We start from the raw sequence: 16687 nt of genomic DNA on the forward strand, positions 1-16687 counted from the left end.
CAGAATACTGGTTCTAAGTAAACCAACTTCCTCAAGACTATGCATCATTGACGCGGTGCACTGCAGGAGCAAACTTGGCTTGCTGATCATTAATGATTAGATATAACATAAAAAATTATGTTGCTTTGGTCTTTTAAAAATTGGATATACTTCTACAAATGCAGGTTTAACAGCTATCTACTCAGCAAATATAGGATTATCACAAACATTTACTATGCTGACTATCCGAGAAGTAAACTTTGCGTGGGAAAAACTCCTAAGGGAGGCAGAAGATGGAGAAGCAGAGGGCAGCACTTGCTGCCACACTAAGCATGACAACTCATGTACAACCCTAGGGCCTGCAGGGTGGAGAACCAAATCCTGCACGCTGTTCTCTGACCTCCACACAAGCGCAAAGCATGCTCCCACCACCAACCACACACACACACACACAATGAATAATCGATATATTTAAATATTTATTATATATGTGTGGGTATTTTGCCCACATGTATTTATATGTACCATGTGCAAGCCTGATATGCAAGGAAACCAGAAGAGGGTGTCAGAACCCTTGGAACTCAGGTTACAGACATTGCTAGCTATCATGTACATGGATACTAGGTATTAACTCAGGTTACAAACTGCTAGCCACCATGTACATGGATACTAGGTATTGAACCTGCATCCTCTGCAAGAACAGCCAGCGTTCTTACCACTCAGCCATCTCTCCAGTCACGAATAATTGCAAGTTTTTAAATCTAAGAAGTAAGAAAGAATTTTTTAAAAGCCTTCAGTGAAGCTTGCAGCCTTTTATAGGTGATTTCTTTGCTAAAGGTTTCCCACAATTCTTAGGTAGTATTCTAGAAACAAGTACAATGACCATAGCTGAAAATAAGAGCTAAGATTTAGAGACATAATTAGACTTAAACTAAGCAAAACCCCACTGCACCACAGTGCTATTATGAGCACACAAGCAAGGCAGGAGCTCTGGGATACAGCTCATTATCAGGGCTAAGACAACACACTTAGGGTAGAACAGTAAGGGGAGAGAAAGAGATGGAAGCAGAGACAGACCAACTTTCCTATGAAAATTAAAATAAAAAATTAACACGTAAGACAAAGTTACCTTTAAATATCAACAGAGTAGAACTAATTTCTACTCTTACGCTATTAGATGAAAGCAAATGCATTTAGGATAACTTTCGGTACAATGAAGTAACTCAGAAGACAACACGTGTATCTCTTTTTCCCTTTACCTTAAATACATAACCAAAGTCCTCTCTGTAGAGTACCTGACTGGACTGCTTAACTGAGAGAGCTGGCATCTTGAAGAGCCTTTATCACAGAATATGGGAGCAACCCTAAATGATTTTCCATACTGGAAGAATTGAGAGACTCAGCAAATCATTTACTCATCTATTAAAACAGAACTACCAAAAATTTATCTTAAATACATTCTTTGAATGTATTAAACTTACAATTATGTCTTTAATCACGTAATTAAGTATATGTCACAATAGTGAATTTTCTATTATTTTAATACTAAACACATTTGTGGTATGAAGGTCAACAAATGGTATGTGCTATTATACCTAGCAATGGTTTAAAAAAAATACAGTCGAGAAGACAAATACAAAAAGAGAACCAAGTCCCACTGCATAAGCAAAGGCAATACTTAACATTACCTAAAAGCTGCAGTACGCTATATTTGAAAGCCACTTCTGAATAAAAACATACCAAACAGTGCACTACTTAAGGACATAAACAAGACGCATGATAATAACCACACTATGCTAAGAAGACAATACGGATTAAATACTGTTCAAAGCCTATGCTACTTAGGTACAGCTTAGAACCATGGATATTTTTTGAAAACATTGTTAAAAAGAATATAAAATTAGTGAATTCATAATATTTAATTGCTTAGGTATCTCAAAATAATGCATAAACTTATCATCATTATTATTTACAAAAAGCCAAAATAAAAGGTTATGGATAAAACAGAAACTGTATTGCAAATTCAACAAATGTAAATGTCAGAAAAATACATATAAGTTCTAGTCAATTTTTCTTTATAATGAATATTTTAAAATTTAATGTAGGGAAAAAGCTGTATTTTTAATTTTCATAATGTGAAAATATAAAAAATTAAATTAAAATGTATAATCTAATATTTACCTCAATAAATCATTTTCAAATAAAAGCTCAAGTTGTTTATATCTTATTGACCAATCACTTAATGCCTAAATGATAACTGTAAAGCATCTAATTTTATTTAATATTACTGTATATACAACATAATATTCTTAGCAAAAAATATCTTCACATGAATAAGCCTAGAAGCAAATATATACACAGATGGAGAAAGTTACTATAGTCAAGAATTAAAAGACTAAGACAAGCACATACATTGAACATCAATTATAATTATCACTTTACAGAAATGGCTGAATATTAGTGTTAAATAACTGGGTTTCATCTGCTAAAACCTCCATCGATACCATTTCTTTATAGAAATACATGTGTATTATGTCAAATTGAGAAATGCTTTAATTTACTTCTACAGTGAAATCAAACCGCACACAATGAGAAATCAAGGTTCTTATTTCACTGCCTCGTTAGCTCAAGTTTTAGCTGGAGACTCTTAGAGAGAATATGGGAAGCCCAGCCACAGAGAGGCAGGGACGGAAAGCTAAGCTTTCAAAAGAGAATTGTTTACATGAAACACATTAAGATTTTTAAATTGCTGGCTTATTTTCATTAAGAATATGCAAGAAATTAAGGCAAGAATGCAAGATTAGACAGACAAACCTTGCAAGGATGGAGAAAGTTCATTGTATCCTCCAAACGAAGCATTCCGGACAAGCTTTCGGCCATCAATTCGTGGAGGAAATAAAACCGACGAAACCCCAGCACATGAAGAAAATCTACGCTGCTGTGAACTCTCTTCTTTCATGGTTTAAGAGGTCTGTTTAATATATATATGTTCACCCAGAGGGCTAAAGCCCAATAAAGCAAGACAGGCTTTTCTTTCACATCCAAATGTGGCAAACCCCACCAGCACAAACAAAGGACACACACATTTAACAGCAAAGGAGAACTAGAGACTGTCAAATCAGCAATAAACAGATAGGGCGACTGACAGGGAAGGCAGGGAGCCAAGCTACTGACTTCTTTTTTACAAATGAATTGATTAAAGGGCTATCCCACTAATGTTTTACGTTTGTATCAAGACAATGATGCCCTCCCCTGAGTTGCCGCCTTAGCAAAACAAAGCAAGATCAATACTTAGCCATTTTGGATGAAGTAATAGGGTCTCTTCTCAAAATGACGAGCCTTTTACCAACCACATTTATTATGTGATTGTAGTATGTGGCCACACTTCCCTCCTCTTCCGACTCTTTTTCTTTCCAGCTTTTGGTTACTTCAAAAGTAGATCTCAACATTATACTTTCTTCTACCTTTCCTGAAGCTTCTAGATTTGTATCTAATCTGCCGCTTGTCTTGGCCATGATTAAGAATTCATAAGGAAAGATATTCTTTCAATTCTGATGGATCACAACTGCTAAAGCAGAGGATTAAACATTTTACTTCTGGGAGGAATACAGGAGTCATTAAGACAGCGTTAATGCGAGCCAATCAACACAGCAGATTAAAATGACACCATAATAATGCTGTGTGCTCTAAACACTCCTGTGAAGCATTAGCTATTATAGTTCCTCTCCATTGTGTTTGAACTATTCATAATCTACCAATGAGTTTGGCCCACTTAAAAACAAATAATTTGCTATTTTGAAAGTAATAAACTATACTGTCTCCTTATGCCTAACTGTTAAAATTCCCAAGAACCCTTCTCATTTTATTAAATTACTTTTGCCTTATCCTATACCTTACTTCATTCAAATTAAACTTGATGATTTAATCTTACAAGAATTTTTGTCCTAAGATTCAGTTTCTTCTTTACCATGCGCATACATCAAGATTGCATCTTGGTTCATATAAAACATTATTCCATATAAATCTAAGAGTGTTTCCCCTCCTTATTAGAAAAGGCATTTAGAAACTCAATTTCTGACACTTATGGTAATACACGCCTTTAATCCCAACACTTCAGGGGGCAGAAACAGGTGGTCTACATAGAAAGTTTCAGGTCACACAGGGCTACAGACCCTGTCTCAAAAACGAAGAAACAAAACACAACTGAATTCCTATGTAATGATATGCATTTTTTTCCTTAGCAAAGGCATTTCAAAATTATTGTGAAAGGAAATTTATGGCCAGTCCCATAAAGCTGCAGTCCTGTTGTCTGAGGGGGAGAGGATCTCTGTTTTCTTCATCCCCCATATCATAAAATGTAAATTACTAATTGTCACTGGAGACAATAAGAGAAGTATGATTAATTCATGTAGTTGGTGCTTGCCTTTCAAGGAATAAAAAAGATATTATCACAAAAGGCATTATCCTCTAATAGTTAGGTAGTATTTAAATTTAATGAGTCTCCATTTCCTTAAATATAAAATGCTAAGAGTATCATTATGGGATTATTATGTAAAGTTTACCAAGGGTCCAGGTTGAAAATGACAAGGTGAAAATATTAGAATGTGTTCTCTCCTACAATTCAAGGGATGACAGAGGAAAGAAGTTTTTCTAAAGAATATAAACAAGTATGGGAATACATCTACAACACACATTTGACAGCTGAACTTGAGAGTAACGAACAGTCATGGCCGTGCAGAGGCACGAAAGCCAAGTCACATGCCAGTATTTATATCAAATAGTTCTTTTGTACGAAATTCACAGTAGCAAATTACGCTGTTTCACGTGTCAAATGGGCTGATTAATATTTTTAAATATTCATTAATAATGCTAAAAACATACAAGCCCGACATACAAGTAATGCCTTCACTATCTCAAGGAGAATGATGCCTCATTTAGAAACCCAACATGCCATTATGAACTAGAATACACTAAAGATATTTTTAAGACATGATAGAACTTAAAATACAACTTTTCACGCATGTTTTTATTTTCTTTGCTTTTTAAAGATTTCTCTAGAGAGTGCACCTCTTGTCAGTTCTGGTTCTACAGTAGAATCCAATGTACTGCACAGTATCCACTGTTCGGGATGAGTCCACTATCTCCCAAGTCTCTGTAACATCTCCAAACACATACTATTGCCTTTTTTTGTCAAGAGAATTGAGAAAATACTCATGCAAATAATTTTCTCTAGGACTTACTTCTGTCCCGGGAGAGCAGGTTTGAAAGACTGTGCCAGCATATATACTATACATCAAGTAGCCATAAACAAACAGTGTGTGGCATATAAAAGATCACCAAATATAAAAGAGCTACTTTCACCAAAAAGTCCCTTGCCAGGGCATCATCTTTCTCAAAGAGAAATGCTTGGATCAGCTTTGCCCAAGTACTTCCCTGACCTTAAGCTTGTCCTAGAGTACACTAGAACTGTCTCTTTTCCTACATCCACATTTGAATTAGCTGAGAATACTTCTAGCACAACCAAGTGTCCTACTTTTCATTTATTCTTGATAGGATATTGTGAGCTACATGGCACAAAATACTTCTGCTGATTGTCCAGAACCAAATTGCAAGCAATGCTGAACCCCATGTTTTTCAAGACTCACTAATAATGATTCTTCCCAATCATTTCTCAGAGAACCTCTATGACCATAGCAAAATAACCAACAGAAGCAATTCGAAAGGAAAGGAGGGTTTTAGTCCATATTTGTTTTGGCTTCCCCTGTTGCTAAGGCATGTAGTGAGACAGAACATCATGATGGCAGAAGCATGTTGCAAAACCTGCTCACTTCGCAGAAGTCAGGAAGCCACGGCAGACTAGAGGAAAGCCTACAGACAAGACATACCTTCTACTGGTCTGTTCAGAACTAGGGAATTATCATGGTTTAATCCATTGATGAACTGAGAGTCCTCAGGATCCAATTACCTCTCAATAGCACCAATATCTGGGGATCATGCCTGAAAGACATGAACCTCTGGACTCATGTATGTTCAAACCATAACAAGACTCTTATTAAATTCTCAAAGAATTCAAAGATAAGCTATAACCCAGAGAGTATATAGGCTTATTCTTCTCTGGTAATATTGCCCCTTCTGAGCAAGTAAACTTCTGTTGGGAGAGGCTGCTTTTTCATTTCCCAGCTGCCCAGACTCCTGAAATAATCACACCGAAACTATATTATTTGCAATACTGTTTGGTCAACAGCTTAAGCATATTTCTAGTTTTCTCTTATATCCTAAACTAACCCATCTCCATCAATCTGCAGCGTCACGTAGCTGTGGCTTACCAGGTAAAGTTCTGTCCTGGCGTCTGTCTCTGGAAGGGCTACATGGCATCTCCCTGACTCCGTCTTCTTTCTCCCACCATTCAGTTTAGTTTTCCCTGCCTAGCTCTATTCTGTTTGTGCAGGCCCAAAGCAACTTCTTTATTAACCAATGGTAATAAAATATATTCACAACATACAGAGGGGAATCCCACATCAAACTTGTTAAATAGGCAGAAAGTATTCAGACTGAGTTCCTACAGAATGAACTATAAAACAACTTGCTTACAAGTGAATGCAAACTTAATTTGGTCTAAATATGCAACAGAAAGCCAGATCTCAGCCAAGACACTAAAGCTACTGAGCTTTCTTTCGCAAGTCACAGGCCAACCAACTGATCAGGCCATGCTCACAGAAGAAAAAAAGCTATTCTGTACCCCACTTCTTCATTCTATCTATTCACTGCCCACATTGCAAAGAACTCTGAATCTCTTTTTATGATACCTAGTGCTGCCTGAAATATGAGTTATTCTTGCTTGAATAAACTATTAAATTCATCTAAATATTTTCTTTGGACACTACTTAGTGCTTCCAAGTAAATATTTTTCCCCTAAGACAGGGTTTTAATATGTATCCCTGGCTGTCCTGAAACTCACTCTGTAGACCAGACTAGCCTTGAACTCATAGAGATCCACCTGCCTCAGCCTCCCTCCCTAGTGCTGGGATTAAGGTGTGCACCACCACCAACCAGCCTAAATGTCTTAGGTATGCACACATGACAATACCATTACTATACATACAAGGTGAGGGCTGTGGGCACCTGATGAGCGGGTGTGACAGCAAATGGGGATTAGAGGGTAGAGCTGAGGACGTCTACGTACTACAGCGATCCCGTCTCAATCTGCACTTCTGTGTAAATAAGTACTGGTTTTATTATTCTGTAAAAGTCAAGTATATTTTACACTTTTACATGGAATAGTTCATAGTACATAAAGATATTAATTTCCTTCTAACAAACACTGTTAAATGTTACCTAATGCACAGAAAACACAAATAGAAGCCACTATGGTGACCAGAATTTAAACCACATTTATTTGCGTGTGTGCACACATGCACAACCATGGATGTGCAAGTAGGGAAGCACAATCACCCATGGCATACTTGTGGAAGTCAGAGAACAAGTGGCAAGAACTGGTCCTTTCCTTCTACACCATTCAGGGACCCTGGGACAGTCTGACAACTCAGACTGCCAGGCTTGGTCGAAGAAACTTTTACTCACTGAGCCATTCACTGGTATATTATGACAATAATTTTATTATACACTTATTAAAATATACAGAAAATCGGCTCTATTTTCCTCAAAGAAGAAAGTGAAAATGACAGAAGCCAACTGAACTGAAACCCTGTTATGACTTGATAAAGCGCGCACGTGTGTGTGTGTAAAGGAGAGTATACTCTCCCAGATTTTCCTAACAAAGAAAATTAAATTCCAATAGCAAGAACTAGCTTGTATAGGTAGTATCTGATTATCCTTCAATACCTTAAGTTAAAAATACTTCAAGCATTTTTTCAAGAAAAATATCCCTTATTATTCATATATTCATCTTCCTAGTTTGATACAGAAACAACTCAGAAGGCCTGGCAATGGTACGCCAGACCCCCTCCAGCCCTCGTCTCAGCAAAGATGCTTAATACAAAGCTGGATTAGTCATTTTAATTTTCAGTCAATATGTTCGTTATTTTAGTTTCCCTTGTAAAAGCAGTGTTAAACATAGATTCTGTAACATTTTACAAGAGGATTTTAGAAATACTCTATTCTTATTTTCTTAATTTGCCAAACATGATATTGACTTTCATGATGCTATGAAATGACTTCCTGAACACAAGGAACGACAAATCAGAAACTAATCTCACCTCAGAGCATCAGCGAGTGCACTGGACTCAGACAGTCGGACGGCGGCAGAGCCTGTAATTCATACTGTTTTTAACCCAACTACTTATGGCTGGCAGCCAGCACAAGCGCTGGGATTGGGGGTGAGGAGAATAAAGATGGGGGAAGGAGAAAATCAGAGACCTTTCTAGACAACACAATTTTCCTGAGCTATACTATTCAAGAATATATTTGTGTGTTTATGGTCCAAGATAGGTTCAGATGTTCAAATGTCTTACCAAGAAAAGAAGAATTGCTTCGATTCATGGAAGAAAGTGCTTCTAAATGTCTTTATCTGTGAACCACTTTAATGAAGGTTCTCTTGTGTTTGTCATCTAAGATTATACCAGCAACACCTAACACGGTCACCTGGGGAATATGATACAACCCTTTACAGTTGAAAGCTGCTTCAGAGAAATCCTGTCTTGTGCTGATGTTTTCTATTAGCCCTTGATGTAGGCTCCTGTCATTTTTAATGCTGCCAGAACAAAGCGGGAACTGATTTTAGGTTTAAGAGAATTTACTGTGGGACAATAGAAATGCAGTACTCAGGTGGTCTAAATTAACTTTAATGAAACAAAGATAACCACTGAACAAAAACTTTTGCTATAAAATAATTCAAAACTTTAAGAATTAGTCCGAGCCAGGTATAATGCATATGCACCTGTAATTCTAGCTCTCAGGAAGGTGAGTCAGGAGGATTGTAAATTCAAGTTAGGCTGAGGTGTATGGGGAATCTGTGCCTCAAAAACAAAACAACAGCAAACAAAAGTCAGAATGAAGTAGGCTGGAGTTGACAGCCTGAGACAGCCTGTTCTCACACAGAGCAATCTATTACATGCTAGCTTAAAAATAACAACCCAGAAAACCTTAGCTGCCAAGCCCAGTACTTTGTAAAGCTCGATAACAAATCTTAAACATGATCCAGAGGGAATGAGCTTCCCCAAGAGATGAGCTATGAGTGAGTCCCATCCTCTCTGGTATTCCTGTTCTATAAAAACAAAGGGAGAGAACAAGCTTAGGTAGTCAACACCTCTGCCTTTCCGACAAACAAACAGGTCATAATGAAACAAACCCTACCCTTTCTGAGACTCTAATAGTTCTTAAACTCCCAGGAAGAAAGCTGATTTTAAAGTGTGTGTGTGTGTGTGTGTGTGTGTGTGTGTGTGTGTGTGTGTGTGTGTGTGCGCGCGCGCGGCGTGGGGAGTGCTGAAGAGATAGCTCTGTGGTTAAAAGCACTGGTTGCTCTTCTAGAGGACCAGAGTTCAATCCCTAGATCCATCTGGTGGCTCACAACTGTCTGTAACTCCAGTTCCAGGGGATCTGATGTCGTCTTCTGGCCTCCACAATAGCAGGCATGCACATAGTGCATGGACATACACACCCAAAGAAAACATCTATATACATAAATTTTACAAAAATTTTAACAGTAAGATAAGCAGATAAGAAAAAAATGTGGAAAATATGCAATTTTTGGAAGAAACTAAGGCACTGCTTTAGACAGACAGCAAAGACTACCCTGACAAATGTGGGGTGTCCAAAGGAAAACAGGAAGAGTCCAGAAGATGGGAAGAAACTGTGCTTCGGAAACCAATTGTTTTTAAGCAATTATGACCTCTCCTTTAATTTGATATAATATACATGAAAGAGACACAGCTAGAAAAACAGAACAATGAAACTAAATGAATTTATTTAAATGTGACTACTTATTAAGCATGTAACTGAAGGGATTTAACACCCTTTATAAATCTCCTTGTTGAATTTGAAGCTAAACTCTACTGAAATAACCATATAAATGAGCAAGTTATAAAATCTCAAACGTACTGATAGGGATTGAAAATGAAGACAGCAGGATGATGCAATACGGTCTGACAAAGCCAGAAAGGGTAGTGTGCATCGGCATCTCTGCACTTGGGAGGGTCCTTTGTAGGTGTTCAAGGCCTTCCACAGTGTGGGGCCACCCGGGCCTACATGGGATGCTGTCTCAATGAACACAGGAATGGATAAAGAAGCAAATTGTGTGGTAGAAAGGATCAGCAATTACAAGGGAGAACATTTTACCATGGGAAACCAAGAAAAAGCACAGTCCAACTAAAGAACAGTAAAAACCTTCTAGCAGGGTTTAAGGAGAGAAATATCAGAAAAAAATTGGGAGAATAAAACTGGACATAATTAAAAGCCTTGAATAGCAGATAAAGAAGTTGCAACTTATGTTCTTAGTATGCTCAGTTATTGTTTTCCATTTGCTGGGTCAAACGATGCTGTACCAGACAGACTTGGAGATCTTTATAAACACGTGTTACTATGCTTCACCCCAGAGATACTGAGCTGAGTAGACTCTGGCTAAGCACAGCTCCCAGGTGATCCACAGACACAGCCCAATGCACGCCACAGCTCTTAGTAACAGAAAGCCGTTGTCTTTTCACTGATGGGACTGATACAAATGCAAGTCATCTAACCAACTTTCAATTACAGGGCTGAAGGATTGTAATTTTCTATTTTTACTCATGTTATTTTCTTGGAGACATATGTATAGGTCCCACGAATTCGTTGGCCATATGTACACATCTGTAGGAGCCTCTGTTTCACCATATGTACACATCTGTAGGAGCCTCTGTTTCACCATATGTACACATCTGTAGGAGCCTCTGTTTCACCACAGCCTCACCTAATATTGACAATTTTTGTTTGTTTTCTAAAGAAAGATGAACCTGATATACTAGAAGGCAAGGGCTTAAGAGTAGAACATTAGTAGGCCATACAGTTACATAACATTAGAGACCTGACCTAAGGCAGTGATATTAAAAATAAAGGTTCCAAGAGAGAGATGAAGCCAGGCATGGTGGCACACCTCCCAGAACGGGGAAGTAAAGGATGAAGAATCAAGGGTATAAGGTGAGTTTGATGCTAGCCTGAATTATATGAGATCCTCTCTCAAAAATGCATGAAGGGGGTGAGGAAGAAGGGTGTGGGAGAGAATGAATATATCCTGACAATGTAAAACTTGTAAAAGAGAAAGATCTCTTTAATATGAAAAAAAAAACTTGGAGGAAATTATAAATCTGTCCTCATTAAAATTAAAAACATCTGCTTTGTCAAGGGGACTATTACCATACTGATAAGGCATGCCAAGACAGGAAGAAAATATAATACAGAGTCACCAAAAGATGGCACAAATATATTTAATAGCTCTTAAAATTCTAATAATGTGAGAATCCCAATTTTTAAGTGGGCCAAATAAGAACTGATATTTTATAAAAGGTACACAGTAGGCGTAAGAAAGAATGTTCAAAGTGAGTCAGTAAGGAAATACAAAGGCAAACAAACAACAAAACCCCACATGCAATTAGTTCTACTACACAGCCAGCAGAATAACCAAAATGAGAAAGACTAAGCATGGAGAACAGTTCTGCTACCAGGCGGCTGGCAGGAGTATGAGGGTGATGGACTACTCTCAGAACAGTGTGGAGTCTGTAACTACATCTTTGTTTTGGCTATTCAAATAACATGAAAATATAATAATGCTCAATTTCTCCATTATATTAATAAAAAAGAGCTTAAAAGTCTAAACCAAATTATCACCGCTGGAAGCAGACTATACATCACTAGCCAGTAATTAGACTCTTAGGTACTACCCAAAAGAAATGAAACAACCATCTCTACAAAGCATTGTGCACATATAACAGGAATGCTACCAAAAGACAACAACAATTATTAAAGTTCTGAAAATTTAAGCCTTAAAACATATATCAACTAAACTGACCAAACCTTAAGCTAGCAAGTGCCAGTAAAATCCAGACTAAAATTCTTTCCCAGATTAAAGCTGTTTTATACACTGTGTGAAGTTGGTCAAGGAAAATCGTTCTTCCCAACTGACCAAGTTCCTCATTTGTAAAAGGAGGAAATGATTTGTATACCATGCTCCTATAAGAACTCTAAGAGCTAACATATTGAAAGCACTAGGAGACATTTGTCGTAAGCATTAATCACTGTACTTTTATAACTAATTCTTCCCACTCACAAGTGGAATTCCTGGAAGTGAGTATCTGACATATTACGGGCTAACAGGGTTTGAAGATGCATTTATCTCTAGAGCAGATCACCTCATCGCAGACTTAACGTCATATTTCCTTGTTTTTATAGGGCTATTTGTTTCAGATAGGTTCTCAGACAGCTCAAGGCTTTGAACCCTGCAACCTCCTCCCTCTGACTCCCAAGAGCTACGATTACAGGCATGTACCACCATGGCCCAGTTTACAGTTATTTTAACTTAAAAAAATAATATTAGGCATGGGCTTGGTCCACACTAGGAGAAATTCTTTTATTTGTTCATTGTTATTGTGTGTGAGTACATGATGTACTGGGGGAGAGAATGTATGCAAAGGTAAGAAAATAAATTTATGGAATCAGTTCTCTTGTACCATTATATGAATCTTGAGGCTCAAAGTTAGGGAGTCAAACTGGCTCAGCAAGTACATTACCCACTGAGGCACTGAGCCTGCCAGCCCCACACTAAAGAGAAATTCTAAATAAGCCTCTCAAACATGCTGAAGTGTAGCATAGTCCGAAATGTCTACCTTCATCCCAAGTAGAATTATTTTAGTCAAAATAGCTATGACAAGTTACTGTAATAATCATATCAACTATCGGGAGTTATTATCCACCAGATTCTGCTGTAAGTTTTTATAGATATGATCTTATTTTAAAACTCAGAAAAATATGATGTGTTAAAGCTATTATTTTGATTTTTTTATAGTGTGTGGGGAGATGTATATGCACATAGGCGCAGTGTCAAAGCCCCTTGGAGGAACCCAGAAGATCTTGAGTGAATTCTAGCCAATTGGACATTCAGTTATTCACACTGTTGGGAGTTTGGTTTTGCTTCGTTTAAATCATGACTGTGCCCTGGCTCTTCCCTCTTGAAGAAAGTACCTAACTTAAATTTTTTTTTTTTACAGGAGCCCAAAGTTGAAAGGCTTTGAACTTTTAAAAATGATTCTGGATTTCTAAAGTGATTGGATTTTTAAAAGAGACTGGATGTTTAATGTGTTTGAATTCCTAAGTTCTGTGGAACTTTTACAGTTATTATGTCTTATATTGTGATATTAACATTCCATCTTTTAGAATAAATGAGAAAGGAAATGTTCTAATTGAAAAGTGATGTGTTTGTGTGTCAAGTTGACAAGGGGTCAGTTATACTGGCTAGGTTTATGTCAACTTGATACAAGCTAGAATCATCAGAGAGGAGGGAGGAAGCCTTTGAGAAAAATGCTTCCATTAGGTTCAGCTATAAGGCATTTTCCTAGTTAGTGATTGACAGGGGAGGACCCAGCCCATTATGGGTGGTGCCATCATTGGACTGGTGGTCCTGGACTTTTTAAGAAAGCAGACTGAGCCAGCCATGAGGAGCAAGCCAGTAAGCAGCTCCCATTCATGGCCTCTGCATCAGTTCCTGCCTCCTCCAGGTTCCTGTCCTGCATGAGTTCCTGCCCTCACTACTTTTGAGGATGAACTGTTATATACAGCTGTGAGCAAAATAAACCCATCCTTCTCCAAGCTGCTTTTGGTCATGGCATTTTATCAAAGCAACAGTAACCATAACTAAGACAACAACCTTTTGGCAAAAAGATTTATAAGTGGTTAAGAGCACCTGCTACGATTTCAGAGGAGCTGACTTTAGTTACCAACACCCACACCAGGCAGTTCCTAATCGCCTGCAGCTCTAGCTCCAGGGCATCCAGACAATCTGCAGGTCCCCCACTCACATGCACATACCCACACACAGCCACACACACAAATAATAAAACCAGCCTTAGAAGATTATAGAGAGACACATGTAGGTACTGTTAGGTAAAAGGTTGATGGAGAACAGGATGTCTGTAGGGCGCCAAGTACAGCATTTCTGTTTTATTCAACAGATAACGTGACACTTCATCCACATCGATCTCATGTCCCTACTAGTAGGACAACCAGAAATTATGAGAATCTTCATGTGTGATGGAACATGCTGTAATACACCTCCCTATAAAACACTACTTTTCAAAAATGGTCAAAATTAATGTAATCAAATCTTGACACTTCTCCAAATTTACAAGAATTACAAAAGCAAAGAAACAAATTAAATAATCGACGAAGGAATCAAAGAGTCAACACTGTTCAGGACACTGGGCCAACTTAGTGAAAAGTCAAAGGCACATGAGACAAAACAAACAAGATCACTCTTCAGCACTGAAGATGTAATATCATAATAACCAAATAGTTTTGATTTCAACAAGCCTCCTAAAGACCTGGGGCTGGGATGTAGCTCAGTGGTAGAAGTCTAACCTAGCATGCTGAAGGTGCTGGGTTCAATCTTCAATACGACATAAACTGGGCATGATGGCACCCACATGTAATCCTGGCACTCATGAGGAGAAAGCGGAAGGATCATGAATTCAAATCACACAGTTGGAAGCCTGCCTGAATTACACAGGACTCTAGGGAAAGAGGGGCTGAACAAGCTTGATCTCAAAAAGAAATTCATAAAGTCACATTAAAATCTGACATTGGTGAAGTTATGATAGATAGAGATCTAAATGTAATTTTAAAAAGTACAAGGTAGCTAAATAATAGCTCCCTTTCCCCTTATCCATGGATACTACATTCCAAGATCACAGATGATTCTTACAATTTTTTTATTTTTTATTTTTGTACTATTTTTTATGATTTGTTTATTATGTATACAGTGTTGTGCCTGTAAGTATGCCTGCCTGCCAGAAAAAGGCACCAGATCTCATTAAAGATGGTTGTGAACCACCATGTGGTTGCTAGGAACTGAACTCAGAACCTCAGGAAGAGCAGCCAGTGCTCCTAACCTCTGAGCCATCTCTCCAGTCCCAACAGTACTAAGTCTTACTATATACAGACACACATAATGTTTAGTTTATAAGTGAGTGCCATAAGGGATTAACAATAACAAAAACAATAATTATAGCAATATGCTGTAGTAGAACCTATAGAGACGTTCCCCTCTTGCCATGGCATGGCTGCTGCATCCAGCAGAACACCCTGAACGACGGGATGATTCACATTCCTGGAAAGACAGAGCAGGATCTTGGACAAGATTTCATCACAAGACTCAGAATTAAGTGCAACTTAAAACTGAGGAGTTTCTCATTTCTGGAATTTCCCATTTGACAATTTCAAACCATAATTATGAACAGATAACTGAAACCAAGCAAAATAAAAAGTGGAACAATAAATTCAAGTTAAGTCTTAAAAGCAATAGCTCTTCCACTGCAGCTATGGAGTGCCACAGGGAAACAGAATATGCAAACTCTAGCTGAGTACCAGAACCCAACATAAAGTAGGAAGTGCAATCCATGGACTTGAGGGAGTCTCTGGCACCCTTTTACAGGGTCTGCAAGGCCAAAGTCAGTTTCATAATACTACAGTATCAGTCACCAAACTCTCTGCTGCCATGTACTCATGGAAAAGAATGTTTTCTTGATGAAATTCAAAACACTGAAAAAAACTATTACTGTTGAACCTTTTATACACATAGATTTCGATATTCTGTATGATAAAATGGAAAATGTATAAGTCACTACCATGTAGCATTTTAATACAAAATTCAAAACAAACCAGCTTTAATTTAGAAGAATGCACAAGGTTCATAAATGCATTTTCCAATTCCATTTGGCAGCCAATGTTTAAGAGTACCATTCATCAAGTTTTGCTGAACTAAAAACAGAACAATGCCTGATCTGTTATGTGCATATAACAAATCTGTATGTCCAGATTTTATTCCTATACTTAAATTTATCATATTAAAACACATTGATTATACAGAAGCAGAAATCAAAACACAGGGATCCCTTTTTATTAAGCTAGATATTAAAAAGACTTGTAAAAATACCAAGTAGTAAGGAAGGGGCATCATTTTTAATAAAAAAAAATTTCATGATCCAGCATTTCCAAATACTCAAATGAAGGAAATCAGTATTCAAGCAATTTTGCAATTCAATATTTCCTAAAGTCACAATAACCACGATATAGAATCAACCTACAGGCTCCTGAATAAACAAAATGTTATATATGTGTGCAATGTTCACGGAAAACTAAATTCTAGTAACGACATGAAGAGAACAGGAAGATAACTACATTAGATAAAGTAAGCAGACACAAAATTCAAGTAACCAGAGGTATGGGAGCTAAAAGAATCAATAAGGTAGCAGCTAAAGGAACTGGACTAACAGAAGTGAGTGTAAAATAGTGGTTACAGACTACTGGAAATGGAGAGAAATGAGGGTGGGTAGAGAAAGAATGGCTAACACTCACCAGCTTCCAGCGCCTAAAATTACTCCCCTGTCTCTGCAGACAGGTTATCACTGTGTAGCCTGGCCCGGCCTTGAACTCACACTGCTCTTCTCTGTACCCTGACTGTGAGGACCCTAAGTGTGTACTCCTGTGCTACGACCCAGCACAACAACTGTGG

General features: G+C 37.8%; 1 protein-coding gene across 10 annotated transcripts in view; it reads right to left on the reverse strand.

Moving 5' to 3' along the window:
• Window positions 1-16687, reverse strand: part of Osbpl8 (oxysterol binding protein like 8) — a 138633-nt gene that overhangs the window by 54338 nt on the left and 67608 nt on the right. Inside the window, exon 1 of one of the 10 annotated variants that reach the window (XM_026784480.1) lies at window positions 2794-3465. The exons of the other annotated variants lie outside the window; for them this stretch is intronic. Within the exon in view, the coding sequence (XP_026640281.1) occupies window positions 2794-2938 (145 nt within the window). The 5' untranslated portion in view covers window positions 2939-3465. Of the gene's footprint in view, window positions 1-2793; window positions 3466-16687 lie in introns of those variants that run through there. 10 annotated transcript variants of the gene reach the window in all.

Source organism: Microtus ochrogaster, chromosome 24 (assembly GCF_000317375.1).
Source record: "Microtus ochrogaster isolate Prairie Vole_2 chromosome 24, MicOch1.0, whole genome shotgun sequence".
NCBI lineage: Eukaryota > Metazoa > Chordata > Mammalia > Rodentia > Cricetidae > Microtus > Microtus ochrogaster.